At 37.7% G+C, this 25,316-nt stretch overlaps 1 protein-coding gene across 30 annotated transcripts in view; it reads right to left on the minus strand.

Moving 5' to 3' along the window:
• The window catches only part of rapgef6 (Rap guanine nucleotide exchange factor (GEF) 6), a 122,642-nt gene that overhangs the window by 11,022 nt on the left and 86,304 nt on the right, over window positions 1–25,316 (minus strand). For 9 of the 30 annotated variants that reach the window (XM_078930945.1, XM_078930944.1, XM_078930942.1 and 6 more), the window contains 14 exons: window positions 23,728–23,892; window positions 20,894–21,001; window positions 20,421–20,624; window positions 19,404–19,512; window positions 19,074–19,317; window positions 15,088–15,245; window positions 12,501–12,515; window positions 8,269–8,509; window positions 5,930–6,097; window positions 5,597–5,812; window positions 4,348–4,559; window positions 3,751–3,874; window positions 2,030–2,053; window positions 130–350 (listed from right to left, as the gene is read on the minus strand). In XM_078930945.1, the coding sequence (XP_078787071.1) occupies window positions 130–350; window positions 2,030–2,053; window positions 3,751–3,874; window positions 4,348–4,559; window positions 5,597–5,812; window positions 5,930–6,097; window positions 8,269–8,509; window positions 12,501–12,515; window positions 15,088–15,245; window positions 19,074–19,317; window positions 19,404–19,512; window positions 20,421–20,624; window positions 20,894–21,001; window positions 23,728–23,892 (2,209 nt within the window). The remainder of the gene's footprint in view (window positions 1–129; window positions 351–2,029; window positions 2,054–3,750; window positions 3,875–4,347; window positions 4,560–5,596; window positions 5,813–5,929; window positions 6,098–8,268; window positions 8,510–12,500; window positions 12,516–15,087; window positions 15,246–19,073; window positions 19,318–19,403; window positions 19,513–20,420; window positions 20,625–20,893; window positions 21,002–23,727; window positions 23,893–25,316) is intronic. The other 21 variants (XR_013647522.1, XM_078930952.1, XM_078930951.1 and 18 more) reach the window with 3 other exon arrangements.

A 25,316-nucleotide genomic window follows, 5' to 3' on the forward strand; every position in this document is an offset into this window, starting at 1 on the left:
AAGAAACCTTGGGCTTCTTCCCACAATGAATGGTATCCAAAGAGCACCATGGTCATTCTATGTGAGCCACCTTCATAGTTTTGTAAACAGGAAGTGGAAAAATTCCTTTTGACAGTCTCTGTTACTCACAGGTGTTGTAAGACGGCTCGCACTGCAGGGACATGATTTGGTGTTTCTCCTCATCTGTCTCAACAGTGAGGTTGGAAAGGTACTGCTTCACCTTTCTGGCCATCTGAGCATCTTCATACAGTTTCTTGGCATTCAGAAGCGAGCTGCGGCGCACTCGCTTCTTGTGTGCGCCGCCCTGGACATCCAACATATTGGAGTTGGTGCTGCCTTGACTCAAAGACCTAAAGAGGTGACGATAGAGGACGGAGAAGGGAAGAACGAGGAAAGGAGGCGAAGGGAGACATTTTTTTTCAGGAAATGAGATCAAGTCGATGAAAAAATTAGGACAAGAGAAAGGGATGTGCATAAGCAAAGAGTTTGGGACAATAATAGACAACAAATGAAATTTAAAGTCAGGACAAAATGGGAATAAGGAGCAAAAAGCCAAAGAAAAGAGATCAGAAGTAAATATAGATGTGCAGAGAAACAAAAAAAAAGAGAAAAGAATAAAATGCAAGTTAGTGGATCTGCAGATAAATTAAAACAGATAAAGGACAACATTTTAAAACAGGACCATGCATTTAGAAGGGAGAGAGGCAGCACTCCCTAATGTGCCATGCTATCACAGTTCCAAACAGCAATACATTTTGTCAGGTGGAGGCAAAAAGGGTTAGAAAACATGAGATGCATCATATGCAACAAAGGGTCATTTATGCCAGATGCAGATAAAAAACACAAGACTCGAGGCAAATAGTAAAACAAAAAAAATATTTACACAATGTGCTTCACTTTCTATGACTTTTTCCTCAAGAAAAACCCACAAGCCAACAGATGTCCAGAGGTTTAGGAGAGCTGCATGATTTTCATTTCAACATGGGGTTTCTATCAATGCTGCAGATGCTGAAGTTTAGCTTTAGTTAGATATTTAAAGTTTAAATGTATCTTTAAAAAATGTTAAAGTGCTTTGAGTTACGCATAAATAAAGTTTGATTTGATTTGATCTATATATAGTCCTCCGTGTGTATTCACATTTAACTATTTGCAGTTGTGCGTATTCACTCTTTAAACATTAACAAATGAAAGATACTTTTGTTCCAACTAGAATATGTACTAAAGATGTTATTTGTTCTTTTAGGAGTAAAAAAAAAAAAAGATAACTCATCGCAGACCATTCATCTCCAGCAAACTTACAAAAAAGTGCTAACCAAGGCCAAAAAGTCTATTTTATAGTAGCATTTGTGGATCATGGTGGGTACTGCAGAGCATGACCATCAGTATTAAGCTACAGGTCAGCCGGCTCCTAACTTTGTACTGAAACCTATCATGCTGAAAGATGAGCAACTGTTCACTTAAAGTTGTATACAGAGAGTGTGATCATGTATGTAGCTATCAGAGATGTCGTTCTAAGATTAGGAATGGGCTTGTCAATTAAAAAAGCCATTACCAACAACAACAAAGATGTTTACCTAGACATACTTTTAAGGTAAAGGGACTTATAGACTAAAAAGACATGTGAAGGTCAGCTATTGCCCCACAGTTAAACTAACCACCTCACATTTGAAAACCACACATATTGTGACTGTCTTTGTCTATCATTGATTTAGGTTTTAGATGCATTCAACTAGTGACATGTTTGAACCTTTACTCACAATAAAAGTTGTAGCTTAGGTGATTGTTATGTGAAGCTACAATGTGACTCAAACTGGGGGGTCAGTTGTGTTTCTCAGTATGGTTGTGAATAGGTACTGCAAATGGGGGGGGGGGGGTTAATCACATAGAAGCACAGGCAGACTTAGTAATGATGAGGGTGGAGGGGATGGGGTGTCATGCAGAGTATTTTGGCAATGGGGATGCAGGGTGGGCGGAGCTTCTGCCGTTTCAGGCTAGAACAGGGTGGAATCTGGAACTACAACAAACTTACCCTAAACTCTTCCACCTCTTCTTCCTGCAAGCAAGAGGCGGGAAGATTGAAGTGCGACTTAAGCACAAGTTCAAGGATTGAGGGGGAGGAGGAGGAGGAGACAACACCGTGTGAAGTTCATGCCACCAAAAACAAACAGGACATGACTGGAGATGTGAGGACACCAGACAATTGACATCTCCCCATATCAACTTGAACTTTGTCCTTTATGGACACACAACCACAGGAGGTTGTTTTTCTTGCAAGAAAAAAAAAAGAAGTGTATTCTGAAATTGTAGTATGAAGAGAGTGTCTGCAGGGGGCAGTCATGCACCGCAGCAGTGACAGACTGTGATAGATACACACAGAACTGAGTGATACAAATACACACTCCGGCTGGCATCAATTCCACATTCAGTTGGGTTTAATCAATGCCTTTTGTTCTCAGGTGGTTCCATTCCACAGAGGAATGTGACGCAAACACAGAGAGCTGTGAGGCAGACGGAGAGCGAATGGAAATTGATTGGACCAGTCTCTGAGTGTGTGCCTGATCCCATCGGTGAGGGATCCAGGCTTTCTGGTGGAGGGATGACAAATGTGCTTCCCTTTTTGCCAACATTTGCAGTCTCCAAAGGGGAAAGGCTGTCAAAAATTCAAGTTTAAGCCAGATATGCTGGGGCAATAATAAAATGATGAAAAATGATAAGTTACTTTTTCAATATTCCGCAGCAAGTCACAAATCCAATGCACTGGTTTGTTGATTCTTTATAAACTTTTGCATTTCAGGTCAACTTTGCAAAAACCTGATATTTTGTAATGTTGTCATTCTTTAGCCTGTTTATAACTAAGTCAACCTTTTGAACACGATCAGCACCAAAAGGGATTAAAAGTAAGTCCAACTTTAAAGCTTAAAGTGGTATAAGTCATATTTTGTGTCCATATTCTAGAGAAACTTTAAATATGTGCAAAATATTTGACAAATACCTCATTTTCTACAGTAAATATGATTAGTAAGCTGTAGCAAATGTTACAAACACTAAAAAAAGATGTTAGATTTAACTACCTTTTTTTTCTTCTCTTTCTTTAAATCAAATTGTGACTTTAACAGACATTTAAATATGTGGCTGCATGTTGATGTGGCACTAGGTGGACCATGTTTTCCACACTCCTCTGCCCACATAACCGTGTCAGTTGGTGAGTAGCTGCTCTTGATATTTTACTGCCGGAAAGATCAAAGATCAGCTTATCCCTAAAATGCTTAAGATTCCTGAAATCACACACATTCTTTCTTGAGAAGGCAACGTTTTCAAGAATTTGTCATCTCATCTGTCAGTGTTTTGTATATCATTGTTTATACTATGTTGAAATACAAAACAAAAAAAGTAGACAAATGTCAAATTAAAGTTTTAGGGTGTTCACACATTCTATGACCGACGCAGAATTATTTCATTTTTCCTAAAATGTGAATTTATTATCATTTTACTCCACTCTGACTGACAGAAAACAGGATGAGCCAGTTATTAGGTAACAAATTGAAGGAAGTTGTGCATGCAGAACCAGAAGTTTGCTATTTAGCTTATTCGAAGTTAAAGTAACAAGACATCAACACACTGAGAACTAACAGTGTCCTGTGAGGGTTCTGCACTCAAATAAATGGGAATCCTTTTCATCTAAATAGTGAGGGAACTTCATGAAATCAGGAATAAAGAAAGATAATGTGAACTTTTGCATCTATAACCAACCTCTGTCTGAACATGAGGGCAGGGTCCATGTTTGCAGAGGTCATGCGCACCACGTGTCTGATCTCCTTGGCGATCATTCTCAGCTTCTCAAAGTTCACGAGGCCATCGACACTGGAGTCATTGCCTGAGGAGACAGAGTCACATGAACACACAAGACCAGCACAAGAACCATCCTGTGAGCGTTCAGCTAAATGAGTAAACCTTTATGTGCAATGTAATGTTGTCTTTCCTTTTCCATCCCTGCAACAGATCAACATCTTTATACCGCTTAGTCACCCTTACTAAGCACAGAAAGTTTTTTATTTCTCCTGTTGCACTTACAAAACCTCTCTGCATCATTCTCATCAGGGTCAGCAAGAACATTTTCAATTGAAAGTCAGTAAGAAGAGGTCTGTCTGAGTGGCTTTGAACAGATTCTGGGTCACATTTTAGAACAAGAAACTTGCAGCAGAAGTAAATTCTCTGGCTGAGTTTGACATTTTGAACTAGAGAGAGGAAGGAAGTCGACAGCATCAGCAGAACAGGATGACATGTCACCTTTAAGCAACAAGTTTAGTTTTCAGCTTCCTTAAAAAAAGGACGTCATGTGACTTCTACCTTCATGAAAGAAAGTCAGGTCCTTCTTGATCACTGGGAACAGTGGGATGATGGGCGGCTGCATGCTCTGGCTGCTCAGCATGTTGCGATACTTGGCCATGTTCCTGGACGGGTCGAAGACGTCCTGCAGGTCCCCAAAGAGCTTTGCATATTTACTGGGCAATTTCTCCCAAGAGCTCCGCAGCCGAGCCACTGGCGGCAGGTCCAGCCCGCTGTGGGAGAAAGAAAATAGGAACTCCAATAAAGGCAGGCAGACGGGATGCATGGAGCAGAGATAAATGGGTTTAGGGGAGAGCCAACAAGCAGAGAGAAAACCAGGGAGCAGTGAGTGAAACGAGAGGGCAGAAAGAAAGAAGAACTAACTTTTTTAGAGAAATTAACTTCAGTTTGTGACGTCTACAAATTAATATAACAAAGCAGACCCGTGCAGAAAACTAATAACCATTAACTAACCACCAGCTACTATTGCTGCTTTTTGCATCTTGCTATGTTTTGGTATTCAGATGTTCGGTTTACATTTCTTGTTTAATCCTCAGTAGTCTCTGAACTCACCAGTGAACCAATCACACATTGGTTGTTAATGATGGCGTAGACGTCCATTATTATAGTTGTCACTCAAAATTCACCAAGAAGGTTTCAAAGAGATTTTATCTTTGAAAATTTTGGTTTAAAGCATTAAAAGAGTTCCGACTGGAATACATCTTTGGAACATCAGACATAGTTTTGTGGAGATTGGCCTGTTTTTTTCAGCTTGACCTTGTTTATGCTTTTTTTTACTTTGTCTCTTCGTATTTGGTGATTTGTGTTATAAAACATAAAAACTGTTTAATACAATTTTGTGATTTTTGTAGTAAAAAAAGAAAAATTTACTTCTCGAAACTGAGTTTTTTAGACAGTTGTCTTAACAGAATCCTGTAAAAAAAAACAGCTGTGACATTTTTGCTTAATTAATCAAAAAACAACACAATGTGGAAACTATAGGTGTTGGGCTGAATTTTATTTGTTTGATTGGATTGATTTCCTCCTCAAATAATCAGAAATGTCTCCAGAAAGGTCTTTGTGAAGTCTTTCAGCTCAGATTGACTCTGATAAAAGCTGATATTATCTTCACCTGCTTTGCCAAACCGCAAACGGGTGTAAGCATTTCTCCTGCGACTCATATTTTACAGCTGAAAGGTCTCGGATCTTGACTGCATGGGATCTGAGATCCTCATCCCCTCTAAAAAGGGGATATTCATGCAATCCTCACCTGATGATGGCAAACATGGAGTTGAAGTTCTTGCACTCTTTGCAGTGCAGAGCGATCTTAATGAAGTGCTTGATGGTCCTCATCCTCTTCACAGAGTTTGGCTCTCTTAAAATCTCTGTGGCGACCCAGAAGGTCTCCTGATTCATCACCTCCTCAAAGCGCTTCAGGTTCCCACGACTCAGAGGGGAGTCCAGCTTAAAGAGGTCGTCCACATACCTGAGAGTAAAGACAGACAGTGTCCTCAATCTGTACGTGTGAAAATCATTATGAATCTTTCATTCATTTAGTGTGACTGTGCACAAATGATCTGAATTAGGATTAGGAGCCACTTACTCTGTGGGCTCAATGTTGCGGAAGAGCTCAAAGTCTCTCATGGAAAGCTGGGCAGCGACCTCCATGGTGCTGAGCTGCAGCAGGGAGATCTGACTCTCTTTGAGAAGATCCTGAGCGTCATCGTCTGAACATAACGTCTCAGTGTCCATGTTGTTCTTTAGGTAGTACCTTCAAAAAAAGAAAGGAGCAAAGCTTTATTTTAGGCTTTTTTTATATAGTGTCCTGGTGTTCCTAGGCAATGTAACAGATTAAAAACATGTAATCCCTTTATCCAAGAGACAGAACAGTGAATGACATCTAAAATGATTTAGAACATCATTTTTTAGGATGCTTACAGGACAAAAAGGGGGACCTACAACATGCAACGTCAGTTAAACTTGAAAAGAAGAAGAAATCAAAGAAGAAAAGGAGGACTCCTTACACTCTTTAAGAGGTCACTGTTTGATTTTACGTTGATTTGCAGTAAATGAGAAGGGAAACTGCTTTAACAGCAAGGAACCATTTATAGAAAAGCTAGCAAGCAAGTAAAAAAAAGGGAGTCATGTTTAAGAGTAATGTTCACGCTTTCTGGAACATTGCTACTGAAAAGCAATAACAAGATGCAGAAAGATGAAGCAAAAAACCAAAAGAATATCAGTTTTTACAAGTCTGACAACCAAATCAAATCCAACTTTATTTAAAAAGCACTTTTCATACAACAAGAATGCAAAGTGCTTTACAGACTTAACAATTAAAAATGTAATGATCAAATGAACAGAATGCCCCCTGACCCAACTTAATGAAACAAAATGACATCAAAATAAAACTCAAAATAGAAATAGAAACCTGGTTTATTTCTGCTGTAAGGAAATTATATAAATAGGACAAAAAAAAAACAGAAATGTATTCAATCCTAACAAACCTATTGTTTGTTAAATACAGAAAAACAAGAAGGAAAATGAGGAACAGTGATAAAAAAGAAATATAAGTTTAGAAAAATACAACATTTAATAAAATGAGAGCAAGTAGCTGCAGGGACAGAGAGGATGGAGAGCTTGGGAAGAGGAGGCTCATGTCGGGACAGAGAAAAAAGAAATAGCGGTATAGAAAGCAGAACAGATAAAGTGACACTAAATGCATCAAACCTCTGGAACCAGGCTAGTGGAAATCGCTGTGGGCGGAGAACATAATATGCTTTGGCTCACTCCCTGAATTTTTATTTTGGCAATGTGAGATATGTTAGCTCTATGCTCACCCGGCCCCCCATCACAGACCTTCTGTCAATCATTTATAGCAGAGTTGGGGGGGGGGGGGGGGGGGGGGGGCAGCTTTTGAGACATGCATTTCCTGACTGCTTTTGTAAAGAAATAAATTAAACTAAAAAAAATGTTAATGCAGATTTTACACACTACAAAAGTTGTGTGAGCTTAAAATGGATTATTTTCTCCTATAAATAATCCGACTATTTATGAGGATATTTTATCTTAATCTATGTTGAATCAATCAAAACTCACACACTAATGTGATTAAAACATAAATGTGTATAGAAAGTAATTATATGACTATATACGTCTCCTCTTGTCTACATGAATTATTCCAGACATGCCATGCTGTCTACAGAGCCCCCGTCCCGCACAGTATGAAAAATTCATGCCAGCCTTGATGGGAGGGGACCGACGAGGCCCCCCAGGAGACAAGAGGAGAGAGAAAACTGTGAAAAGTGATGGAGGAGGAGGAGGAGGCAGGCTCCAATTATGCTTTAGACCCCACAAAATGTCATGTTGAACAAGAAGGAGACCAAAATAGGGATAAAAAATGAATTATGGGCTAAAGTCATTGGAAACAAACAACATAATCAGATAATATGTTTTGCAATGTTAAAGGTTTATAGGATGTAGAAGATTAAAAGGAAATTCTAGCCAAATCCAAAACATTTGTTTTAGCTTCACATACAGTAGAGATGCTGAAGGCAGTGAACTGGCTTAATCTGAACACTTTCAGAAACACAGACAGGACAAAAAAAAGTTTAGCATCTCAGAGGTCTGGGTTTTTAATCCATTACATCTTTAGACTTTCCTTCAATCACTTTAAACCAGTAGTGTTTGTGTGCATCCTCAGAAAACCCATGTTCCATTTCCAGCTGCTCTCTGCCCAGAACTCCCCCTGCGCATCACGTTTAAGTGCTTTTTCTTTACCAACATACTTAAAAAGCCCAGAAACATGGTTGGATCCAACCAGATCAAATGTCAGATGTGCTCTATTTGCTGACTTTGATATTCTGTCAACCACCACCATCTATTTCGGTGTCATTATAAAGCTCATCATTTCTTCTCACACCTGAGCAAACTTCCCTTGCTTACCTGCCGTTGAGCTGAATCCGGTCGGCTAGTTTGGAGAGTTGGTCTGGTAGACGTCGCTGTTTTGTTACTCCCTCTGGACTGACAGACACCTCGCATAAGGAATAGCTTTCGGGGGCTGCAGACAAGCCAAACTCGTTGACAGCGTGGGCAACAACATCCTTGGCAGTGGTGTCCTTGCTGATGATGATGTAGCAGCTCTGCTGGTCTGCCTTGAACACCCGGATAACCTGGTCTGGAATGTCTGCGGGTGGAACGAAGAGGAACACAGGAGGAAATCAGCTGCCATCATTCAACTCAAAGTCACAGTTTCTAGCTAAATAGAATATATTTTTTACTTTCTTTTTCTGTGTAATAAACCACGCAATCATTTAAGGGAAAAAATTGCTTTGGAAATGATGCTCTGTTAAGTTGAACAGGTAAACAAAAAAGAGAAACAGAAGTGGAAAAGAGCTGAACTTAACTCAAACTTAGCATAGGTGGTTTGTTTGACATTTAGATGAAATGAATGGTTTGCATGTTCATACAAGCTTTCTTCAACATAACTCTTAAGTAAGATGTCTAATGTAACACACAGTTTAAAACTCCAAATTTGAAGATCAACATTTCATTTTTGTGTGAATGATTTAAAGCATTCAGATTTTTGAGATTCTCCTGCAACTTTCAGTACGTTTTTTGGCAGATAAAAGCTCCCTCATACTTTCAGTGACTCAAGCAATCTGTCTCAAAATATTCTGCTTGCTCGGTTCATTTCTGCTTGTACTTTTGCTTTTCAAACACTTTATGGGTTTTGAAATATGTAAAATTTGTGACCTACAGGAAATGAATGAGAAATTGTTCAAAACCTTCAAATACTTTGTGCTCTTTAAACATACTTTCACCAAGAGAAACCATTCAAGCTTTAAAATGTTCTGTAAAGATTGGCCCATTTCAGTTGGATTCAGCTGTTTAAAAAAAAACCATATGGTTCCTATGCAAAAAACGGTTCAGGTATAATGAAAACTTCAGGTCATTTTTTAGATTTAGGATGGAAGTCTATGGGTGGAATGCTCAGGAGCAGAATGGATGACGTCACAGCTAAGAGTGCGGGAGGTGATTTTTAAAGAAACTGCCACAACCCCAACAAAATCTTTCAGGGTGTTGATGTTTTGATCATGCTTTATAATACGAGTCCTTAAGAAACTATTTATAAAACATTAACAAGCACTAGAAATGCTTTATTAAGCTGCTTATAAGTACATTAAATAGCATTTGTAAATGTCTTACAACTGACTTATATGTTTAAATAAGCTGTTTATAAAGACATTAACATATTCCTTAATAAACTACTTATAAGACATTAACAAGCATGAGTAATGTGGTATTAAGCTGCTTATAAAGACATTTATTAGCATTTGTTAATCCTATCCACAAGCTATTTATGAATTGCTTGTATGGGATTAATAAATATATTAACAGTGTACTGAATATGAACAATGACCTTTATAACACTAACCAAAGAAACAAACATAACAACTCTTCGACACATCACAACAATAATGTGAAAGCAGAGACACACGAACTGTCCTCTACACATTGGGCCTTAGTGCCTTATAACATTTCAAACTAAATACATTTTAATAAACTTCACAATGTTTGCACTCAGAATCTGCCCTTTCCAAGGGGCAGTAACTGTCCACGTGCAATTTATAAACGGCTTGTAAAGATCACCCCCTATTTGTTCACGCTTTAGATTGGGGGGGATGCAGAACACTCAATAAACTGTTAATAAGAAAACTGTTAATATATTTATTTATCTCATACAAGCAATTTATAAATAGCTGGTGAATAGAATTAACAAATGCTAATAAATGTCTTTATAAGCAGCTTAATACCACATTACTCATGCTTGATAATGGCTTATATGTAGTTTATTAAGGAATATGTTAATGTACTTATAAACAGCTTATTTAAACTTATAAGTCAGTTGTAAGACATTTACAAATGCTAATTAATGTACTTATAAGCAGCTTAATAAATCATTTCTAGTGCTTGTTAATGTCTTATAAATAGTATCTTAAGGACTTTTATCATAAAGCGCTACCGATGTGATAACACTTTATATTAGGATTCCTTAACAAGCTTTGTACTTATAAGCAATTTACTAAAACATTCTTAGTGCTTGTTAATGTCTTTAAATAGTTTATTTAGGACTCTTATTATAAAGCGTTACTGATGTTTTTTCAGCCAAATGTAGGTGCATCTCTAAAAAACCTAGTTTGGACAGTGTTACATTATTTTAGAGCCTAAAAGCTGATGTTAATTGAAGATTCATAGAGCAGCGGATGTTGAGAGAATATGCGTGCAACATTCATGGCAGCATTCCAATTAAATAATAGAAACATTTCCTCCACTTCATCACCATCACTGTGTTGTAGTACTCAGCGACTCGTTAGCCACACAGTTTTACTACAACCGTTGAGGAGCAGCCAGAAAACATGCCGTCTTTGTCTCAACATCATCTCAGAGCTACAGTTTGATCATATGAGGCTGCAGAAAAGCAGGGAGAGATCATAAGGTGATCATGAGATCTGAGGATTACTGAAAAAAAATAAGCGTGGTGCTTGACTCATGATAATCACGTACTTATGTGCAAATACTACATTACTGTCATTAAAGACCTACAACGGTCACATTTTGAGCTGTTTTAAAAGCGTTCTTAGTGGTCTTTTAATTATGATTATGCCGTTTTTAGCCAAAATCGGACTGTTTATGTCGCCCTGCAAATATCTGAAGTCTTTTCTACATCACAAACAAATTCTTTCTGCATACATGCTGCATTTCAACACTACATGGAGACTTTCAGTTTCTTCAAGACGAGTACATTTCTTTTGAGTGTTTAATTTTTTTATTCTGCAAATATACAATCCTGATAGGCATTGTATAATAACAGAATAGCATATGTGGCACTGTCTGCAGATGGTGGCTCTCCAAAGAATCATACATCTCATATACTATCACACTCGACATGAGCTTTATGGCGTGCATAGAGACGCTGGATTCGACCCATTTCTCTCCTCTGTCTGGAACAGCAGAGAAGAAAAAAAGGCCTCTTTGTCTGTGTGCAGCAGGGTGGTGAGAGGGGTTGACTGGCAGCTAAATGCTTTCTGTCTCATTAGCTGTGATTTGTGATTAGAGTGTGGGTAGTCCTCGGATAAATAGCTAGCTATTACATCCTGGGGGGGGAGAGGAGGGCTGAGGGAGTCATGTTCGATCCTATGGACGAGTCGAAACCTGACCTGCAGGAGGACAATCACTGCTCACCCACCAAACATCCAATCAGTTATTATCTTTAATAAAGTATCATTTGTCTTCATCAACACTAGAGGATCTATTTAGGGACTGAAGCCAACACAGGGCTCTGGACAGGCTTTTTACAAACACTGCACTGATTGAGATTAAGCAATCCCCACTAAGATCCCAGTATTTCCCTCCTTTTTTCTTTTTTCTCATTTACTCACCTCTGCTTTCTGAAAGCAGGGATCGTACATGAGAACATCTGGAGGTATATGAGCTCAGCACAAAAGATGTCACTTTTTATATGCCTTGTAGAGATACATTTAGAGTTCAAGGAAAAGCTTATTAAATCACACAAAATTTGTATTATTCTCCCGTTTCTGACACATAAGTTATTAGATGTTCTACAAGAAAAACCGAAAATGTAGAAGCCTAAGGAAAAACATAATTCAAGCTCTAAATCAGGGGTGTCAAACTCATTTTCACCGAGGGCCACATCTGCAAAGTGGTTGTTCTCCAAGGGCCAGATATAACTTATAAATGTAACTAAATGCAATGAAGAATAAACGTAACTACTCCTTAATGTTGAATAACTCATTATTTATTTATTATAACTTTTTAAAGTGACAATTAGATGTGCATAGAAAACATATGTTGTTACTCTAGCATAAATCCTTTTACATTTGATTCTGTCATGTTAGGTTATATGGACAGTGTTTAAGTCCTAATGTATAGTTGCCCAATCCCATATTTCAAGTCCGATTCCCCCTAGATATGAATAAAAACACACCAATTTTTATTTTAAGAAATTAAAAATGACATGGCGGGCCACATTTGACCCGCTGGCCTTGAGTTTGACACATGTGCTCTAAATAATGAAACTGAAAGGAGTTCATAGGTTCCAAAGACATATGAGGCGTTTGTGTACAAATAATGAAGCTGTAGATATTTATACTTACAGTAAAGTCCCAAAGCTTGGCAAGCAGAGGAGAAGAAAGCACAGTAATTAAAAGTATAAAGGAGAGAGTGGGAGAAAGCACAAAAACACAAGAAAAAAAAGAGTAGAGAACACCAGAGCTCTTTCTGCAGCTTCAAACTGCTCAGTATGACTCAACATGTCGACACAAGAACATCTGTTTGAAATCAGAGCAGCAGAACAGAAAAAATCTACAAGTCTGGCCTCATACGGACATGTTCAGAAACCAATCTACCAAGCAACAATGAGACACCAGTTCACTGTGACCTAAAAGCTCAATTTGTACTTTGCAGACAGCACAGGCTTATAATCTTTAGATCAAAGATCTGTGAGCGCTGAAAAGCGTGTTGCATGTAGAATTATTTAGGTCTGCAACTAAAGATTATGGGGATTAGTGACTGCTCCATTCAAACTTTTTATCTAAAACAAATTTGAAGATAAAAGTTGTATCATACTGAATAAAATAGAAAATTATTTCCAAAGATCTCCAGCATCAGTAGCCAGCAGCAGAAGCACTCTGCATGCGCAACAGTCATCTGAGCTTCTGATTTCTATGGTAATGTAATTACTGAACGGGATTTGCTGGGGGCATTACAAGCTCTGCACAGCACCTGGAGGACAGGGTTTGCTTTCGGCTGACTTTCCCTCTCTATGTCAAAAGACTACAGGAAACTCGCTATAATGGCAGGTGATAAATGTCAACGTTTGTATTGTAGTATAACATTGCTACACGTTACACACGGGTCAAAGCATAAGAGATCTACTGGCAGGGGAGTGACCCCGTTGTCTCATTCTCTCAGACAAATAACCAATAAATCCAAGAGGGGTTTCTTCTGGCAGACGTGGTCGCTCTTTTCTTTTCGTAGACCTTTTGCCCAGACAAATACACAGAATATCAAAGGGAGCAGCTCTTAAAAATCCAATAGGTAACTTCAGAGAGCGTTCCACAAGAGAATAAAAATGTGGGCCTCCTTTAATTTGGACTTATCCTGTGACCATTACATATGAAATTCAGACTGATGGTCAAGGCCAAAAAGATCAAAAAAAGAATTCACATTTAAATAGAGTCAAATGTGTCTTCAAAATTCTTTTTTTTTTTTATTCATTCATTTTCTATTCCGTTTTTCCCTTTCAGGGTCACGGGGCTGCTGGAGCCTATCCCGGCCAGTTGTGGGCGAAGGGAGGGGACAACCTGGACAGGTCGCCAGTCTGTCGCAGTTTCTCGACAAAATGAACACTCAAATTCTTTCATCTAGAAAGAGACACTAGACCTGTGTTTTTCAACCTTTTTTGAGCCACGGCACACTTTAACCTTGACAAAAATCCTGCGGCACACCAGCATCCAAAAAAATAAATAAAGAAGAAACTCATAGTCTGTATTGATCTACAGTCCCTCCACAGTCTCACATGCAATTTTGTGATAATTGTGGCAGAAAAAGCTGGAAGTTGCAGCTGTTTTTTTCTAAAAGATATAATAAAAGTTAAATCAGAAGATTTAAAAACTGTTTGATGTGTGTTCGTTGTTGTTTAAGACGTTTAACAACGAAGACTTAATGTGCGCTGAGACACTGTCACTTTAACCCAATGCATCATGGGAGATGTAGTGCAAACAGCCGCGGAACGCAGATAGACTCGCGTCTCTGAGCTTCATTGTTTTGTTCACTTGTTCCACGGTCTGATACCGGATTATGTGGAAAGCTACACTGCTGAAGACGAGCTTTAGCTGGTATTTATGTTGGAAATGAGAAACTTATGAGCAGAATCAGAACAAGGAAGTGAAGACTTTAACCACTTCTGATTGGTCAGACTGATGACGTGTGATTAAGCCTCCAAGAATGATTGGTGGAGACAGTTAAAGGGGCGGGACTTTTCCTAATACAGCTGAAGCTACGGCTAAATCGCGGTACCGTCATTCTTATCAAAATGTCTTTAATAGAATCAAAAAAACACAAAGAAAAAAGTATTTTACGATCTTTTATATTCCTAATTACTCTGTGTTTTATCAGGACCTGTTTGGATGAACAAAGAGCTGATATCCTGGAGATGGGAAATGTTTTTAGATCAGTGAATGAGGGCAATTTCCCACGGTACACCTGACCATCTCCCACAGCACACAAGTGGGCCATGGCACACTGGTTGAAAAACACTGCACTAGACACACCTAAACTGCTTTTTCACTTAAACTAATCCAAAGAACTGACAACAAGATTACGGAGGGCAAGGTTGTGTAATTTCATCACGCAATGTTCACTTTCTCCAGCTCAAGCTTGTAAAGATTGCATCTTCTTAATTAAAACGCTTAATGAAGTCATGCTTCGTATTAACTCAAACTAATTACAATGTGGGGGTTCACAGCAAAAGAAAAGGATGAAACTTGTTGGATTGAAGCTTTTGCTCTTTATTTCTTCAGTTGCAACTTTAAGAATAAGACTTTATTTTACTGAGATGCAACAAGAGGTGTGAAACATGTCAATAGAAATGAAGAAAACAATCGGGTCAACTTGTGCTTCACTGTTGGATAATGGTGTAAGGCTTAGGTTCATGTGGGAGTCTGGATGATGACTTCTTACCAGCAGGGTTGGAGAAGTCAAGGACGTTGGACGCCGGCTGCAGGAGGTCAGGACTGCTGGACGACAGGTTGCTTGGAATTGGCATCATGACCACACTGTGGCGACACTGCTTGGTACCCACCATGCTGTCATCCTGAGACTGACCAATGCCACCATCACTGCAAAGAGAAGAAGACACAGCAAGGGGAGGATGAGGAAAGAAAGTGATAACATAGAAAATCTAATCTTAATGGATTATATGCATTTCAACTTTTATGAACAGATTCTGGAACAGCATAAATTTCTTCAAATATACGAATAAAAGGGATTAAACTGTCGTTGAAAATTGTTAAATGCAGCAGTGACAGCTGAGAGTTTTAGGAATGACAGTAATGATGAAAACGTGCTCGCCAAATAAAGCTAATTTATGAAGAAGAAGAAAATGTTTTGATCTCAAAGAACGTTTTTAACTGTATTTCCTGGCTTTTAAAGTGGCTGAGTGCTTCCACCTAAAGACATACTGACATTTACTCCACATCTATGGCATCATTAAAAACTTTGTGTTTTTCACATTAGTTAACAAATCACTTTAGCCCTTGTGCTATCCTAGACACTTTAACATTGGGAGTTGGGTCATCTAGACCCACTAGACAGTACGCTGAACCTTTTTTCTTCAATGATTTGTGATCTTCACTGGTGTCCATGGATTACATGAAATCTTTCCACCTTTATCCCACTTTGTCATGGTAGGGAGAACACGTCAATGGAAGGGTGGGGTCATAGGATAGCACAAGGGTTAACCCAGTCTTAGATGGCAGAGCAACAAAAAAAAGTGAATTTTGGCTAAGTTTTTGAGTTTAATAGGCATCAATCTACCAAATACAAACAAATTCAATTAGCTCTAAAATGTTGGTCTGTTTCTAAACGAATGTAAACTAAAACAGTTCTGTGAGGCTTTGGCCGCAGTCTGTAACCTGTCAGTCACTGGAGATGGAAACACAACGGAACACAACAGTAGGACAAAGAACAGAAGATTAAGAAAAGGCACAGATGGACAAAGAACAAGAAGGGAAAAAGCAAAACTGGTACAGAACATTTCTGAATACAGAACAAAACAACTGAGAGTGAGACAGTAAAGAGACACACAGGGACTAAATGTTAGGCTTATTTTTGGTTTTTAAGTTAGATTAAAACTATAATAAGACTGAAGCTATGGAAACAGTTTCCACAATGACAAAGCAAAGAAAATTTAAAGTGTTTTTAATGGAAATAAATGAATACAAAACAATAGTTGCATCACTCTGTAAATAGTAAGCAGCAATTGCAGCCCCATTACTTTTGAATGACCCTATAACATGCCTCCACAATGTTTAAGAAGGTTCATTGCATGGTCTTGTTCAGTCTTCTTCTGGAATATTGAGCTAAATTCAGGTAAGGAGCATTTAAACATACTGAAACTTAAATACAAGCAGTGTTTCTGTGCAACTGTGTTTTTCCTAGAAAAGGAAAATACTCCCAGTACTGCACCGTTACTCCAAATAACTGTGAGTGATCTGGGAGCTAGTAAGCCTTCTAAAGTCCTACCTTTAACTATCTTTTGATCCAAACAATAAACGACTGATGGATTCATTTTAGCCTTGATGGCTGTAACAACCACCTGGTTAGTAGTTACATGCCAGAGTAAAGGCTTTTTCATCCTGATGGCCTGGTATGGCTGTGCGGTTGGTGAACAGACTGTTTTTTTTGGTTCAAATTTTTTACAAGTTAAAGATGCAGGTTTCTGAGATTTTTTAAGATTTTTGTTGTTGTTTTGAAAGTACAGAGAGATGGTTTGTCTCTCTGCTATGAACAAAGCATCAAGTTCTAGAAAACACCACGGAAACCTGGATTATAACAGCATTAGCATGTGTAGAAATGATGAGAAAACTAAAAAAAATCTGTTACTTTTGGTTAGGACTATATAAAGGTTAGAGCATGAATTGAATACCCAATATTAACAAAACATTTAAGTTCTAATTTATTTTGGTTATTTATTAAATGAGTTGAATGTGTTACAAAAACCAGAACAGACTGCAGTTCCCTTTAACACGTTCTTCTACTCTTATTTAGAATTTTTAAAGATGAGCAGTTCATTATTTATCTGCCAAAAAGCTCTGAAGATGATTAGATCAACTGAGCAGTGTAAAAGTATAAAGCTTAGAGAATTAGTGCTGCAGTTTGCCTGCAATGTGCTGGACTGTAGATGCAACTAGAATGACACGAGGAATCTTACCCAAACAGGCCCCTGAAGCAGCAAAGACACACAAGAAAATGACATTTAAAAGCAAGACAAAGACAAAAAAGGAGGAAAATAATATAATAAGAAGCAGGGCTTTGCAGAAACAATACTGTACATATAAAGCAGTGCGACAACAAATATTATGCAAAACTGTTTTCTATTCTCACCTCAAACCAGCAAATAAGACAAGAAAAAAGAATCTAAGCAAAAAAAAAGTATTTTCTTCAATTAGACCCATAAGTGTAATCTGAATACAAAAACCAATTTAAAAGTCTTAAATCAGCTGTTAAATTAATGTCAATTTATAACTAAAACAAACTAAAACAAAGAGAAATGTTTGTCAGATGGTTTTATTTACCACACATCAGATAAACCTTTTTTTGCATTGGTTAGTAAAAGTTACAAAAACAGGAAAGAGATGTTTTGTTATCTAGATAAAGGTTTCATTGAATCTCTTTGACACTCTGTGGTTAGATTATCATAAAACCCACACACTCGTACTGGCAAACACACACATGCACACACACACACACTTATATTGTAATGGCCCACATGATGCATTGTTGAATCCTGATTGACCTGAACCACCTGTCCTATTTCTATTCTCATCCTTTAACCAGCCATTAAGTCCTTTGAACCAAAGCAGAAAAGACAAAGCGAAGAGCAATAAAAGTCACCGTTTGCCTGATAAATAGACAGCAGTAAGATGCCAAAATAAAAGCCTTTGGAAGCGGTTTACTGAGTCAGGTCAGACTGTGGCGCGATTATGTGCAATGACTTGGAGCACATTCAGTTTTCATGTCAGCTGTGTGGCCTTGAAGACTCGATCTGAGCTGAGCTACAAACTGTTACAGCCAGACAGGAATGTGAGAAGCCAATGACAGACAAACCGTAGCACTTTAATTAACAATGCAAGAGCTGTGTGTGCTCCATCTCCAGCAGGGTGGAGTTCAATGAGTCGTGGAAAGTGGAGGAGGATAAGAAAAGAAATCAAGTCTTTATGGCTGTGTTAGAGGGAGCCAGTTTAGCTCGTGCTGGTTTGCGGCGCCTTCCGTCCGTGAAACCCGGGTTCGACTCCAGGCTGTTCCCTTCTCTACCTCTGCCGGTTCCAAGCCCGGTTAGAGAAGGTTGCGTCAGGAAGGGCATCCGGCGTAAAACATTGCCAAATTTACCATGCGACTTGTTCGCTGTGGCGACCCCTGATGGGAGACGCCGAAAGTGGAAGTTTTATGGCTGTGTTAGGGGCAAACTATTGACTATGAACACTATTCTGTAAAACCGCTATAAAGGTTGTCAATACAGTAAACGGTTATGAATGACAGTGTTTATACAAGGAAGATATGCTGTATTTTTTAAAACATTACCTCTGCTGTGGGCAAGTGAGAATAAAGACTCAAAGTGGATACATATCTAAGACCAAACTATTTTACAATGAACACTACCAAACTGGAAAATAAAGGCAGATAGCTTGTTTGAAACAAGACCACAGCTCCCATCTGCTTGCTCAGTTGTTGGACAGAACAAGTTAAAAAAAAAAAAAAAAAAAAAACAAGACTACCGTCTCTCCCTATTCTTTCAAAGAATACCATAATGTATAAACTATTTCAGCCAATGAAAAATGCTCCATGCTAGCATGAGGTTATCCTCCTCTGGTCCCCCCTTTTTACTTTGCTAATGTTACTGTAGGTATCCATGTCAAATATTCCAATTTGATGAGAACATGTCTTACTTGAAAGGTTTAGGTGGAAGTATGCTGAAGCGAGTTTTCTCCAGCATCTTCCTGATCCGGTTCCGTCCTCCTGACACAGTGTTGGCCTTCATTTTGCGAGTGGCCTTGTGGTCTGTGGCAAACTCCATGTCTCCTGGAAGCTCAGGGATGGATAAGCGGTTGCCTTTTTTCTCCTGAATTTTGGGAATATGGGGGCCGCCGTTCTTTTTCTCATTCAGGATTCTGCTGTGGAGCTCTTTGAAGACTGTTGGAGAAGAAGATGTTTGATGACTAATCCCAGACCCAACTGTTGAATTATAATGACCATATTGGTTTGAGAAGAACACTCACCAAATATATTCGTTTTGACAGTAAGAGACAGGTGTGTGTTGTTTTTCAGGATGTCTAAAGCCTTGGAGAAGGAGATGTTCTCAAAGCTTTGTCCATTGATCTCCATGATCTAAAATACAGAGAAATAGGGAACATAGCAGAATGAAAAATGTACATGTAGATAAGGAATTCGGTATTCATCTGGAGGGTAAACAGTCTTTTCTGTTAAACTTTTGAACAGTTTGTTATTTCAATCACAAATGATTGTGTGATTTGCCTGCTTTGTTGTTTTTAAATGCTTATAAATCTGAACATAATTAGCATTTAGGGTTAACTATGGGTTAAAGGATTTGCTAAAAAGAAAAAAAAAGTGATTGCAAAGACTTCTCCATAAATCATAGTTTAGATTTGTTAGGAAGCAATTCAGCAACAGACCATAGAAACACCAAGATGAGAAGTAAAAACAATTACAATGAAAAATCCTTTAAAAAAAGAAGCTATTTAAAAAAAAATAGATCATTACTTTATCAATAAGTCTGTCTTTTTAATAGTTTTACTGTCAAACCTCATACAGAATTATTCAAGAAAAATTATATATATTTTTTAATCAATTTAGCAAAGCAAAAAAACTGGATCTAATGATAAGAATCACATGACTTTATTCATTTGTTCTGGCAAAGGTTCCCAGTTAACAGTGCAAAGAGCAAAATATTTTCCTGTCAGGATTCAAACTTTGGACTTTAGTCAACTGTATTTTAAGCTTTTACACATTTTAAATAAAAAAGCATTTCTGTGTCTCATTTCTACTATGGTACTTAATTTACCCATGGAGCAAAAATATTTCGTGTCTAATATACTGGGGAAAAAAGTCCTTTAATGTAACCTTCAATACTTTAAATTTGTTTAACAATACATTTTATAATGTAGGTGAAAAACACAAACACAATTTTGATCAAAGCGGGGTTTTTTTTGGAGCTAGTTCTTTGAATTTTCCAGCACCAGCAGGTCTTCTCCCATCAGAACAGCCCATTTGCTCACCTGATCTCCTCGTTTGAGCCCGGTCTCTGCAGCCTTGCTTCCCTCCTCCACCATCTCCACAAAGATGCCAAATCCTCTCTCGCTGCCGCCCAGCAGTTTAAAGTGGAGAGGCGACTCGCGGGACGCCTTCTGCAGAGTGATCTGTCTCAGCTTGGCCTTGGCTGCACAGGCAATGTTTAGCAGCCTCAAATGGCCCTTCATTTTCTATTTCAGAGAGGGGATGAGATAATAGTGAGGTTGTGCCTCCAACAGAGCAAAACAAAGTGTAAAAATAAATGATTAAATCTGATTAATGGAATGATGATACCCATACAAGCAGGAATAAAACCTGCACTAGCTCAAAACAACTTCTTTTCTGTCTATCAAACTTAAACAAGCAATTAATTCAACTAATTTCCTAAATAATAAAAGAACAATCAGAAGCAAAATTGGAAAAGAATCATTGCATTTGTTAAATTATGAATGAATCTTACTGTAGCTTCTAGATGTTTCTCAAACTCCTCTAGGAAGCGCGTCATCGCTGGGTCGCCCTCAAAGTCGTTGAAGTGGTTGTTGACCCACAGCAGAACGATTCTGGTTACCTATGAGATCAAACATCAACCTTCGTTTCCACAGACTGAATATCATCTACAGCAGTGTTTTTCAACCTTTTTTGAGCCACGACACACTTTAACCTTTCAAGACGTTTCACAAGGACGACTCATTGTGCGCTGTTTCTTTAAGCCAATGCATCATGGGAGATGTACTGTGAAAACTGAACTGAAAAAGGGCAGACAGACTAGCGTCTCTGAGCTTCATTGTTTTGTTCCCTTGTTCCACGGTCTGACACCGGAATCTATGGAAAGCTTTAGCTACACCGCTAAAGACGAGCTTCAGCTGGTATTTATGTTAGAACTGAGCGACTTTATCAGCAGAATTAAGAACAAGGAAGTGAAGACTTTCCCCACTTCTGATTGGTCAGACTGATGACATGTGATTAAGCCTTCAAGAATGATTGGCGGAGACAGTTAAAGGGGCGGGACTTTTCCTTACACAGTTATAGCTGCAGCTAAATCGCGGTACCGTCATTCTTTTCAAAATGTCTTTAATAGAATTAAATAAACACAAAGAAAAAGTAATTTTAAGATCTTTTATATTCCTAACTACTCAGTGTTTTATCAGGGCCTGTTTGGATGAACAAAGAGCTGATTTCCTGGAGATGGAAAATGTTTTTAGATCAGTGACTGAGGGCAATTTCCCTGGTTGAAAAACACTGATCTACAGGCATGAAAATTGTGTTGAATCAAAACATGTCCTTTAACTACAGCTAAACATGTTTTCCTAACCCTCTATAACCTTTCATTTAGAACTAGTTAAATGCATTTCAGAGTCCCTGATCTCAAAATCATGATCAAAACGTAACCCTAAAACCAATTGTGTGTAACTTGGTCCATGTTTTCTGCCCTGCAGTGGATTATCCTTCCACTAGAGCCAGCAGAAGAGCTTTTCCTGCTCATTTCAAAATAGATCGTTTCATAAATAAAAAAATAAAAAAACATTTATTTATAATATTACCGTATTTTCCGGACTATAAGTCGCCCTTTTTTTCATAGTTTGGCAAGGGGTGCGACTTATACTCCGCAGCGACTTACATTAGAAATAAATTGAAATAAATACATCGTTAACCCTCCTGTTATGTTCATTTGTGAGGAACAGAGATGATGTTCCGGGGTCAATTTGATGTATGAGGTATGTTAAGTGTTAAGAGTATGTTAAGTGACTCAGAGAATCAGCAAACTTTTTTTTACAGTAAAATCTTGAAGGCTAACAACATAATATTCTATTTTCCAATGATTTCATAGATTCAGAAATGCAATAAAAATGACTACATTCTACAAATACAGGATGAAAACAGAGTATTAGTTGGCCAATGATGCTTCATGAAAGGAATAAATAAATAAGTATGAGAAAGAATTACTGTGAAATTATGAGATAAACATTCTGCTATGATTGTGTCATATGAGGTTGTGCAAGTTATTAGTTCTTGGTCTCAGATTTTGTCAAAGAAATTTCCCGTCAAAATGCGACTTATAGTCCAGTGCGACTTATCTGTGTTTTTTTCTACTTTATAATGCATTTTTTGGCTGGTGTGACCGATACTCCGGAGCGACTCATAGTCCGGAAAATACGGTAATTAATTACCTACAATACAGTTAAACATGTTAAAAATGAGTGAATCACACTTGAGACAGTGGATAATTGAGGTGTTTTTTTTCCTGAACACTTGTTGCTATTTATGGATCTTAGACAAACCTTACTGTGAGCAGAAACTTCACCCAATAATTGCTATAATTGATACAATCTATTTCTCATTAAAAGTTAAATGGCAAATATTTTTGTGGATTACATCAAAGGGTTAAAAAAAAGCAACTCAATTCCAATAATAAATAATTTTCTGTCATTAAAGTCCACTTTATTTGGATTAATAAGATATCTAATATTATTATTAATGAGTTAAAGGACTTAATTTCTAAGTCCTTTAACTCATTAATACTAATATTAAATATTAATGATGTTTATCTTAGTGCCAAAGATTATATTTAGTCACATTAACACTTATTAGTGAATCATAGGTTTGCTCCTGTTCAGTTTTGCATGTGGTCTAATATCATAACAGTTATTTATGATTCACTGGTAAATACATTTGAAAAAACAAAAAACTGTCAGAACAACTTCAGCGTCATGTCATAAAACACGAGTTTGATTGTGTCTGCTTTTTTTAATCCATTAAATATTAAAATACAAAAATAATTTTTAAAGTTTACATTTATTAGAATCTTCCCAAGAAACGACTGGATAGATTATACATGTCAGTGGAGTTTTTTGTGTTTTTCCTCTCCTGTGTTCTGTTAGCTTGCACTCATTGGCCTGGTCCCGCTCACCTGTAGTCTACAAGAGCCGTCAAAGATTATAACCCAGATTGACAGCTACATAAAGGACATTGACATTACACAACTAATTTTAGTTTAAAGCAGTTATGGACACCAATAGAGTCAGGCAAAGAGAAGAAAATCGCTACTTGGCTCAAGGACAGCTGACCTTGCTGCAACCTGTATTGATCGTCATGTGAGGGGCAAAACACATGATTTACATCGATATGCATTAATAAATAAGGAGTGCTGACCTTTGCACAATGACCATCAATGAAGGGATGAAGTATAAGACTATAAAAGCAGCATCGGAACAGTTTTATACTCATTACATTTCCTGAAAGTAGAAAGGTTGCAGATTTTTTGTTATGTGGTGCTGGATAAGCAAACTAACTCACCGTGTCCTGAAGGCTGTCCTTCTGAAACCACTCCAGAAGTTTCTTTCCAACCTCCATAGGACTTGAAAGAAAGGTTCTGTAGGTCAGCAAGAAATCCTCAATGTAGGTAGGGTCCACAACTGATGGTTCCTCCACCAGATGCATGATCAGACGCTCTGGGGTTCCCTAACAACCACAAAAATATGAATACATGTTGAAAAAAAAGAGGATATGGATTTGGAAATGGTTTGTCTCAAGCAATAAAAGAAAAATAATCCAAAAGCAGGACAATCAACAGAAATTTATATCTATACAAGGATTTATCAAAAATTGGATTATTACTAGTTAAATTGATTAGAAAATACACAGACATCCACAAACACTAGTAAATAATTGAACTATTATTCTTGATCATAAATAAACATATTAGTAGCTCTTTTGCACATAGATCATGACACAATAAAACTTTTAAATATTAAGATTGTCAAAAGGAGTTCTATAGATTGCTTGAAACTTACATGATCCCACCCCGGCTTTACTTTACTTTTCCTTTTTCTTTACCTAAATTATCATTATCCAGTTTTTAACTTCTCATCAGCTATGTATACTTTACCAACCATAAATAAACAAACTCTTAAGAATGAATAAAGTACATAGAAATAGTTCAAAAAACAAAACAGAACTATTGATTGAAGCTGTCAGTCATTTACTAAGAAAATCAAGAAACAACAGCAACTATAGGCGCTCACAGGTTAGACTGACATTCATCTATACCAAGAAAAACAATACATACTATGGACTAAAATCCTAATTTTAGAAAAAAGGTCAAAACATTTTTAGTGATTTCTTCTCTACAGCTTTTGGCGAGTTTGTTAATGGTGCTTGCAGCAGACAAAAAAAACACAAAAACGATTTACTTGACAGGAAACAGAAAGTAGAGAGGCATCCACTTTTGTCTGACACAAAAGAACAAAGTCAAAATAGAGAAGCGGAAATGCTAACAGTCGTGAATTGACTCGTCTCCACTGAACAAGCTTTAGAACCAACAGCCTTCTTGTGAGCAGCAGCCAAGAGAATCATTCAGACCCATTATCCGATCAATACTTGGATTCCTCCGGAGCTTTAGGGAAAGGATCAAAAGGCTTTGGAAGGCATAGCGATGCAGCGTACAAGATAGTGCTCAGGCAAACACTAATAGTGCCAGAGGTGCCTTGTAATGATCAACAAAGAACCTTAAGAGGCTGAACGGAGGTTTTATCAAGAAGCTGAGTGTGAAAGAAATTCCTGTGGTTAAATCATTCTAACCCATCCCTTGAGCTATATAGAAAGAAAAAAAAAGGCAAAAACTTACAATTTTATTTAAAAAAAATGTATTTCTGTTTTTTTATTCTGGTCTGGTCATGCTGAATCTTTTTATTTAACAAAAGCTTAGTTTTTCTTCACAGAATTTTTCAAAATATCTGAACCAACATCATAATATTTCTTGAATTCAATGGGTTGTGTGTGCTGTTTGCATGAGCGCAAGAACTGGATAGCTTGCTAGCCAATTATGGCTTTTTCTGTGCTGGCATATAGTTTACCTGGGACCTTAAACTTTTTATCTTTTATAC

The sequence above is a fragment of the Oryzias latipes genome, chromosome 14, assembly GCF_053564925.1.
Source record: "Oryzias latipes strain Hd-rR chromosome 14, Olatipes_Hd-rR_3.1".
Classification (NCBI taxonomy): Eukaryota; Metazoa; Chordata; class Actinopteri; order Beloniformes; family Adrianichthyidae; genus Oryzias; species Oryzias latipes.